The 10,486-nt window shown below is 44.1% G+C and overlaps 1 protein-coding gene across 2 annotated transcripts in view; it reads left to right on the forward strand.

Moving 5' to 3' along the window:
* LOC103361267 (ribose-phosphate pyrophosphokinase 2) overlaps nucleotides 1-2,439 on the forward strand; it is an 18,922-nt gene extending 16,483 nt beyond the window's left edge. For both annotated transcript variants that reach the window (XM_008287297.1, XM_008287298.1), the window contains exon 7: nucleotides 1,288-2,439. In XM_008287297.1, the coding sequence (XP_008285519.1) occupies nucleotides 1,288-1,380 (93 nt within the window). In that variant the 3' untranslated portion in view covers nucleotides 1,381-2,439. The remainder of the gene's footprint in view (nucleotides 1-1,287) is intronic.
* The last annotated feature ends 8,047 nt before the right edge of the window (nucleotides 2,440-10,486 follow it).

The raw sequence follows: 10,486 nt of genomic DNA on the forward strand, positions 1-10,486 counted from the left end.
TTAACCTTTGAAGTAGCGATGCCCAGATCAGATTTATTTCCCAGATCAGAGGGCTGTACTACAAAGTGAGATCAGTGGTTTAGCAGGCATGTTGATCCTAAAGTCAGAGTTTTCAGTGTCATGAAGGTGTCTCTCTTTTAACCTGCTAGATCTCCATGGTAACGGATGCTGTGGAGCTAGATCTCCATGGTAACAGATGCTGTGGAGCTAGATCTCCATGGTAACGGATGCTGTGGAGCTAACCTGGTCGGGAGCAGGTCATGTTCAGAGTTTTGGATTTAAATCAGCTGGAAAGAGCGTCTCCCTTTAACCAGATCGTTTCCTGACTATTATTGCTGTATGCATCGTGTTGCCATGGGAACCAGACATGTATTTAGTTGCCGATGCCGAAATCACATAAATATGTTTTTATGTTTACACAGCAGGTACTGCAGCTGATCGAACAAGATTAGAAAATGGTATTTATTGCATTAATTTCGCTTTGATTTGGCCACAACTTTCAGTGATTTCCTGCATTATGGGATAGTGTCAGACCTAAATGCACTTCAATACAAGATCATGTTTAAATATGTGACATTAAACAGCTTTAATGTGCAGCTATCTGTTAAATAAGCACATTTAACAGGTTTCTACCAGCATTTCTGTCTGGCACCATTTGCAGGAGCAGCTCTTTTACCATCATACAGTTTGATTTTCCTCATTGTTCTCCATTAAAACTACATGTTGGCTGAAGCTGCTGCACACAATCGTTTACTTTTGTGCAAAGGAAAAGTCACGTGACACATTAAACGCCTCCTTTTATTTGAACAGAGTCTGAAGCAGAAAGTCTGAGTTGACAAACACAGTTGAAAACCACCTTCGTGATACCCATAAACTCTGACTGGAACTTTAGTTTGTGTTGAGCCAACTGACAAAGAAAGCCTGGATATGTCAAACTAGCTTCATAGTTCATACCCCTCTGATCCGAGTCATTTCATATTTAGTATCTGCCGGTTCAATCTGGTTTTCCAAACTAAAACACACTGAAAGTCTTGCTGTTGAATACTGTCGCAATCAGAGGAGGCGTCAGTCAGACTACAGGCAGTTCTGTGTTGACAAGAAGAGAGCAAGACTTCTGTTCATCACCTCTGTTCACAGCCTTTGTGTTGGGCTCAGGTTCATGCTGATACTTCAACTTTATCAGTTCAGAAAAGGCCTCAATGGTCCCAGGTCCTGAAGGGTGTGCTGTTGATGTGCTTGTGTTCATAGCGAGTCACGTTTAAACGCTCAGTCTGCTCTTCCCTCCAGGTCATCGACATCTCCATGATCCTGGCGGAGGCGATCAGGAGAACCCACAACGGCGAGTCAGTGTCCTACCTCTTCAGCCACGTTCCCTTGTAAAAGAGCCGGGGAGGCGCCGCCCTCTCCTCCTCCTCCTCCCATCAGGCCGCTCGGCTGGCACCTCGGGCCACATATCCTTCGTAAAAGGCTCGGAAACAACGCCTGATGGGGTTTCGGCCAACCACATGTGACCCCCTCCGCAAAGGTCACGCCTCGTCTTTGACATTTTCACCCAGCAGACAAAGATCACTTCCTCCTCCGAAGACCAAGTTTGTATTTATGAGTTATTTTCTGTTCATTTTTATTTCCTCCTGTCGTGCTAACACCGACCCCCTAAAGCCCGGCCTTCACTTAACCAAAGGGTCCATTCTCTATCATTTTTTACCTCATATTGAATTCTTTTTAAATGAAGCGTTCCACTGTCACGTGATTGGAAATATTTCGGCCCTTTCTGCCTCACAAATCACTTAAAAAACAATAAGAATGTGCACCTTTCCCCCCCCCTCTTAAGCTTTAACAGCTGCTCAAAGTATTATAGATGTAGTCTAACCCTTAACTAGCTGTTGGCTTAGTAATAGTTGATGCTTAGTGCCGTTATTGGGCATCTTATGGTAGTTTTAAAGCTGCACAACAAGTCCGACTGTGACCACGGGCACAGCAAGAGTCGAACTAGGCGACCGATCTTCTAATTTTCTCACTTTTTAGTTGTTTTATTTTTAGCGAGCTGTACCGAATGTGCTGTCCTCTGCAGTGTCATCTCCCCCAATAAGCTGCTGCTGTATGGCAACCTTCCTTAATCGCGCTAAAAAAAAGATATATGAAAGTTTAATACGAGGTGTAGTGGGTGCTCTGCCCATGTTCGAAAAAAAAAAAAAGGTCATGAAAAGTAATTGAGCCCGAAGTTTTATTCTAGTGTTGAGATTTCAGCCATGATTCGTGGTACTCTGGTGTAATCGTCACAGCTGTAATGGGTCACTTTAGTTCGAATGAGGCAGGTTTCACTGTTTGCCTGTTTGGTGGCTAAAAAAATAATTGGTGATAAAGTGTGATTTCATATTTTTTATATGTAACACTTCGAGCTGTTTCGTTGACAATAAAGCTTTGACAATGGCTTACAGACACCGTCGTGCTCTGCTTTTTTTTTCACGTTAAAGAGAAACTGGATGTATCTTAAGGTTGCTAACTGGTGAGAGGTTGATGATGCTCGTCCACTGGATTCATCATTTAAATGTCGTTCATTCACCGGCTACGTCAGCAGTGTTTTGAGTGACGGGATGTTGCTCCTCGTTTGTATGAAGTTGAGGAAAATTAGGCACTTTAAGCATTTATTTACATTCCAGCCCTCGTCTATCGCCATGAGCGAAATAATGAGGTACAAGTGGAGGAAAGAAGTTCAGTCTGGAGTCGATTCAGTTCTTTTTTTTTGAGCATATTAAAAAAAAAAATAGAGAAAGAAAATAAAATGAATGAAATATTTATGTCGAACAAAAATAAGAAACAAGGGAAAACATACAAACATGAGTTCAAAAAGGAGCAGGAAGAAGTATAAACGTATTAACTCCCACCCTCTTATCGCCCTGTGATTCATTACATGTTCCTACATATAATAAATGGATTTAATATAAAATATGCATCAATATATAATCAATTAACTGCACTGATCTACAATATGTAATTGTACCATATACATAATCAATTTCTTTATAATAAATGTGTCATTTACTCATAAAAATATATATAAAATAATAAGACTTCATGTGAGTGACAGACACAATACATATATACACATAGATATCTATACGTACACATATATACATGGACCTACATCCATTCTGTTGCCACTCCATGAATAGTTGAATCTAAAGGAGAGACAAAGTCCTCTCCAGCATCATGTGAAACTTTCCTCTGTCGTTGAACTCAGCCTTGGAGATACGGCGAGGAGCTCTGGAGGGTTCGGGTCTGATCAGGTTTTTGTCCTTGGAGGACTTCCAGGCAGGGACTACGTATGTCATCTGGCCTGGGACAACCCAAGAGGGACTGAAAACTGCTGCTGGAGGGAGAGGAGCATCTGGAATGACCATTTTTAACCTGCTGCCACTGTGATGCCAGATAAGTGGAGGAAAAAAGAAAATGTCCTTTTTTTAGGTGTTGCACCAAAAACAGATTCCCCCTCTAAAGTTAGATTTTCTGTACTTTCAGCTCCTTAAATGTGAACACTTCCTGGTTTCTTTCCTCCTCTCTGACAGTAAAACTGGATATTTTTAGGTTGTGGACAAAACAAGACATGTTCCAGAAGTTAATCAACAGTAGGACTCAGTGGCAGCCCCGTGTCGGTGTCAGCAATCAAATGTGGAACAAGTGGTTTTAGTTTTGATGCTTTCAGCACATTTTGGTCATAATGCTGCTGCTGCTGGACTTTACTTGTCATGAATTATTTGTTTGTTAATCCAGCTGTTTTATGGATTTTTTGACACCCAAATGAAAAAGCTCATAAAGGAAGAAATGTTTATGACTCCACTAAAACGACAACATCTACTCGTTTATCTACTACATCAGGCTAAACTTGGGGTTAAAAACAAGCTCTTCTGCGGTCGGCAGAAAGTCCTGCTAGAATAACAATAACTCGGATCTGATTAATTAAACTTCTGGGAACTGATGACTTTTCACTTTGTGGGGACTCTCATGTCCCTGAACTTCTCAGAAATGTGTCTCAGAGGCCAGATTTTGATGCCGTCCAGCTGTGCAGAAGGAGGAACTTCAGGCGCAGCCAAACCACCTCGTTGAAAAGAGGAAGCGATTGGCTTCCACCGTGATTGACTGACTTGTTTCCAGCCAATAGCAGAAACCCCTGAACAAAAGCAGAAAGAGCCCCGATGACCTTTCTGGCTGGGAGCGCTTGATGTACGGCAGGGGCCGTCCCTGGGTGGAAACCGATCAGAGGAAGGTGCGGACGCTTCTGGTTTGCAGGCAGCAAATTAAAAAAAAACAAGCAAACCCAACGACACCACACATGAAATAGAGAAAATGTTTGATGAGCAGACAGTTAGGCATCACCTGAAGATATTCACATTATGTTTTGTTTAAAAAGTGGACACATAATCCAAGTTTCTGAGCTTTAAAGGTAGGGAGTCACTGCAGTTTTTGCTTACTGTGATTGTAAATCTGAATGAGTGAGACTTTGGTGGTAATTCTTTATTTAAAGTTGAAGAATGGAGTGATGGATGTGGACTTGATGTGTAACACTAAGCTGCTTTGAACTTACAAACTGCTCACTGGTGCTAAAAAGTGGAAGAAATGTTCAAGTTTGACAAACACAAAGGTCAAATGTGATGATTTAAATTCACAAAACTGTCTAAAAATAGTTGTTTTTCTACTCAAGACCAAGACAAATGTAATAATGAAGCACAATTTAAACAACAGAACAACCTATAAGACATAAAAACACAATGACAAAGAGACAAATCTGAACAAAACACAGTCAAAGATGACATCCAGGTGCTGAGCTTTATTGTGTCGCAGATCCTCGACAGTACAATCTCAGAATTTCTCAGTTTAAAATTGTATATTCGGAGGAATTAAATCTAATCTGCAATCTTATTTTATCTATAAATGACATTTTGAGTGTGGAACACTTGATTTCCTGAACTCTGGTGAATCTTTATGCAGCAGTTTGAGCTTTTTCTGCATTAATTTATGGTGGAAATGTCAAGAATGCAAAACAATCGCAAACATTCTGTGCTACTGTCAAATATTTATCCTCCTTCTCCTCCCAATGTCATCTCTGCTGAGAGGATAAATGCACATGTTCTGTCTGAATCTCCGAATCTAAAGGAGGCCTTGTGTCTCCAAAAAAAACAAAAAGGTGAATGAAGTGAAGTTGAGCCGCCACCAGGTGGCGCTCAGTGTGCGTCAAAGCGCAGCAGCTCCAGACACACAAAAGTCATGAGGAAGGAAACATTTTTGTTCAATTCAAGTCACAGGAGCGACATTTCTCACATCAAATGCAGTTAAAATAACTCTCCCTGTTAGGTAACACATATATCACTGCTGAGATGAGGCGTAATGTGATCAACTAAGAGCTGGAGTGAAGCATTCAGCTCCATTTAGCTCCACGTGAGGCTTCAGTGAAGCTCAGACGCGCAATAAATCCACATATTTTCCCTCCTTTCCTCTGGGAGGCGAAACTGTGAGGCTGCTTTCGGGGGTTTCAGTGTTTGGTTTCAGCATGAGGATGGAGGTGTGTGCGGCTCCTCTGCTCTCCGGCAGGGGGACACGGAGGATGGGAGCTGGTGATGTCAGATGTCATTAGCATATTTCTGACTATATCTAATGCTTGCGCAAAGACGCGCCACTACTGCTGCACCGCGCTGACCAGAGACCTTCCAGCCTTCAGCCAACACATCGGTGAGTCCTGCTCAACAAAGAATCTCTCTGTTTTTCTTCTTCTTTTTAATCATTTGCAGCTTTAAGAGAGTCCAACAGCCAGATTAGGGATGTTTGGAGGGTGAAAGAGGAAAAAGATGCGGCGCACAGAAAAGCGCACAACAAACCGAGCGATAATGTGATTTTTATTTTTATTTTATTTTTGGCTGCTGTTCCCTAAAAGCTGCGATCTGGCTGATGTGACAGCAGGAGAAGGCGTGTGAGTCTTTGTCTGAAGCCTCCTTTTGTTGCTGTGTGTGTGGGTTTCATCCACGCGTGGTATTAAAATGATGTCCACGGCGGGTTTTGGGGTGTGAGATCTCGCCTGGTGCTGCGTAATCCAGCGTTTTTTTGTTTTTGTTTTTTGGATAAAAGTGGACAAGATGAGTGAGCGGAATGCCAATCTGGGCGGTGGTTCCTTCAGATTGCGCCCCAAGGGGAGAAGTACGTGACAAGTGAATTTGCGGATGTTGCACAGCTTCCATGTGGAGACTCAGAAATCGCTTTTTAACCTCAACATTTCTGATCATTTTCGTGCGTAATTTTGCGCAAAATCAAGCAATCGTCCGTTTTTTTTTCATATTTTCCTCGCCTTGCGCAGCATGGGAACTCCTATTGTTATGTAAATGTCGCCTTGGACTGGCTTCATTGTCTGTCCACCCCCCCTCCAACACCACCACCACCTCCTCCTTTCTGTGTGCAACATCCCGGGCTGTGCGCTGGGGACGGACGGATGGATGGAGGCAGATCAGGCTGGGTTTGAGCCGCAGGCGAACAAAAGAAGGCGGACGCACATTAGAGGGGAAAGTCGTCTGCGGTTGCGCATGTAGTTAAACTGCACAAATGGGTTTTTGGTGGCTGAGATTTAGGCAACGCCCTTCCACTGATAGAGCACATGATGTGGTGGTTTTGCTCTTTGGAAACCCTCATTAGGAGCTTAATATATCTAATTGCTGTAATCACTGCTTTTAACTGTTCCTTGCAGAAGTTTATGTGCTGTCATCATCATCTGCTCCCTGTCTAACCATCTGCTCATTTTCTTCCTCACAGACCAACTGCAACAATGAGCGACAAGCCAGACATCTCAGAGGTGACCAGCTTCGACAAGTCCAAGCTGAAGAAGACAGAGACGCAGGAGAAGAATCCCCTGCCTTCAAAAGAAAGTGAGTGTCTCGCATTCTTTCTTTCTTTCTCTTTTATTCGCCAACACTTGGGAAGATGTGCAAATCTCACACCACCTCCTCCTTCTGTCTCCCCTCACAGCCATCGAACAGGAGAAGGCGGCGGCGACGTCGTGAAGCCCCCTCCCTCCCGTCATGCACTGTACACCCCCCCCTTCCTCCTGCATTGCCTTGTTTTCAGTCACTTCTTTTAGCTGTATAACTTTGTAACCGAAATTATGAAACGACAACAATAACCTGAGCTGCACAGCCTGTGGACGGGTGATGCCTCCGTCAGGGCAGTCGGGCTCCGTCCCCTCCGGAGAAACACCGCCGTCCGTCCGTCCGTCCGTCGAGGATGAGGAAGACTTTGTCTGAGGCAGAGAAGGTGGAGGAGGAAGCTGCAGATTGGTCTTGAACATCGGGGGAGGCCTGAGGGAGGGGCGTGGCCTGCGTCCCAGGAAGCTCACCACCGTCTCACCAAAAAAAAAAACCACCACCACCACCACCACCCGACTTCTTGTGTGGCTGCTTTTGCGCCAAAGCTGAGGCGTTAAGCTTTTTTTTATTATTATTGTTTTTTCGTCTTCTAATTTTCGGAAAATGCACAACTTTGTTTGTACGCTGGCCAAAATGTAAATGCCCCAAAAATTGATACTGTTGTCTGTCACAGTGTTTTTTCTTTTGTATGTACACGAGGATAACAAACAAACAAAAAAGTGTAACGGATTCCATCTAGATCTGGGAGATGCTCAAACGGACCTGAAATTGTAACGTGCTTTGGCCCTTGTTTTGTCAGAGTGATTCGGGATATAAGCTTTTGTGTTGCAATCTGTCTCTGAATTGGATCGAGGGGAAAAAAAAAACAAAAAAAGAAAATCTGGCAACTGATTCCATGTGTTCGCTTTCGATTGTAGACGAAAATTCTTTTTGTAAATTCCCAGCAGTCATGTTACTCTGCCACAAACTATCACCAGAAATGGAAAACCGTGAAATGTTGTAATAAAAAAGAATTTGTTACTAAAAGACGTGTGCTGCCGAGTTCTTCCTCACGTTTCATCCTCACACTTTAAAGCTCGATTTTCAATTCTCTCGGCGTACTTTCCACATTATCTCCGACCATCGGGCGCCTAACGAGCCTTTTGCTTAAAGGATGAGGCCGTCGAAAGGCTTAAACGTCTCCACAGCGAGGCCTTGCAGGGATTTAGTGGCACAGGAGATGAATTTTGTGTGTGTGGAGGGAGAAGGAATGAAAGCTGTGGGACCACCTATCAGGATTCTCAGTGATTATTGCAGAAGAATTCCAGGAAGTAGACTTAGCCGACGTCTAAATGCTCAAATTCGATACAGTGCAGACGCTGAATGCATTTCTCTGTCGGCAGAGAACAAAGGTGTATCTGTGGCATCTATCAGCTGCTGAGCTTATGGGACAGCGTGCACTGACCCAGAGAACAGGGTGGAGCCTCAGCGGGAGATTTGTTCAACCCTTTGCCCTAAACTGCCGTGGCCTAAATTAGCCGCCGCCCACAGAGCCTTAATGTCATTAGCATGACATCGCTGACATTTCCTGTAAACAGCATGCATCTCCTGCACCTGTATGCAACGCTGCAGCTCGCCCATGAGAGCCTTAGCTAAATCCTGCGCGGCTTTAGTCAGCATGGTTTTAGCGATGATTGACGTTGATGAGCTAGCACGCGAATTAACGAGCGTTTGTTCAGATTGTTCAGCTCGGTGTGTTCACAAAAAATCTGCAATTTGAAGTGTGTTTCCAGTCTGACTGATCGGAGGCCACCTCGCAGTCCGCAGATCTGACATGTTAGTGTAAGTGGATTGGTGTTAAGTCAGTTGCTCTTAATAAGGCATTAATCTGCGTCGGGTTGGGGGGGAGGAGGGGGTGGACGTGGAGGTTAGTGTGCTGCTGCTGCGGAGGCTCAGATGGGATTAACGCCTCCCCTTCGCCTCCAGAGAAAGTGACGGAGGGTTGAAGGTGGAGCGGCGGCCGACGTGGGCGGAGACGCCGTCCGGGGAGGAAGGGGACGGTCAGATGTGTCAGCGCCCGAGCTCGGCCGGGATCCTACGGGTGTCCTGCCTGGTTACCGTGGCAACAGCTGCTGCTGCTGAGTCACTCCCTGGGGTTGGGCGGTCGGATGCTTGTAGTCCTCGTGGAGAGCTCTTCTCCTGCTGGTGTGTTTTGGTTTTTTTTCGACTCTGCCGTTTTCGTCTCCACTCGCAGATACAGAATCTGGCCATCTGGCTCCTGCGGCGTCGTGGAACTGATTAACGGGGAGGCCGATTGATTAACGGGTGTGTTGTTGTTGCATTAGCACTTAGCTGTGGCTAATCTGCAGAGGTTCTTGGATGGGGTTGGTTGCTGGGCTGGCAGCTTGAAGGATTTCCATCCATGTTTCAGTTGGGTGGGCTGAATAATTCCTCGATTTCAAACACTGGTAAATCAGCAACATGTCTGACCCAGAGTTGAATATATCGTGTTGATGGTTTCACCATTTCACGCCGTTCTCTTTGTGCGACAGTTGTACATTTGAAGGTCTCTCTCGTGGTAATGCTCCTTTACATCTTTTAAATCTCTCACACTTTACATATTGAACAGAAGCATCAGCAAAATGAGATTTTCCCCAACTTGCTCAGCTCGAGTACCTTGGTTTAGTCCAGATTACTGTAGGACGGACCGCCATGACATTTTTGTACAAGGTTCTGAGAAACCAAACAGAATTTTTCATCTTGTGCCACTATGGCTGTGATTTCAGACTGAATGCAAAATGCATTTCTAGATGTTGTGCATTCAAAGTATCAGAAAATAGTTTGATAGAATGTTCTGAGTTGGTTGCATTAACAAACCCAAAGTAGTACCTTGATGATGGAGTCCCTTCGGCCTCCATCGATCTCCACATGGCTTCGACCATCTGGGCGTCTCCGTCCATGTCTGTAGCCTTGCCCTGGTGGAGACAAAACCCACGATCCTTTGTCCTCCACCACCTCAACCTGAGCTCTGACGGTGTTGACGTTGGGTAAACATGGAGGCTATTATTGGGTTCAGGCCAACCACTGGAAACCATTTCATCATGTGTTACGATAAATATGATCACCTGTGTACCTTTATTAAAAACAGCTCATTAAAAATGATCAATAGTTGTTAAAATCGACTGAAATGAAACATTTCATCGTGCTGGATGTTCAACTATGTCGTCCAGCTCTGATGCGAATTCAACGGAAAGTATTTTTTAAACACCTGCTCATTCGGCATAGCCTCATATGACGCAAAGATACGTCCATACCAAGAATATTTTGTGCATTCCGGGACTTCAAGAACACAAACAAGATCTTGTAAATACAGCTGGTGCATGCACTGCTAGCTAGCATGCAGCTAATGTTCAGCAAAAACCTTGACAATTAATCAATAGATTGTCAACTGTTAAATGAATCGTTTTACCATTTTTAAGAAATGGTAAAAATGGAAATGGAAATGGTCTAAATTGTCTGATGGCAGCTGTTTCAATGTGAATATTTTCCGTTTCTTTCCTCCTCTGTGACAGTAAACTGAATATCTTTGGGTTGTGAACAAAACA

Source organism: Stegastes partitus, unplaced genomic scaffold, assembly GCF_000690725.1.
Source record: "Stegastes partitus isolate 25-593 unplaced genomic scaffold, Stegastes_partitus-1.0.2 Scaffold495, whole genome shotgun sequence".
Lineage (NCBI taxonomy): Eukaryota > Metazoa > Chordata > Actinopteri > Pomacentridae > Stegastes > Stegastes partitus.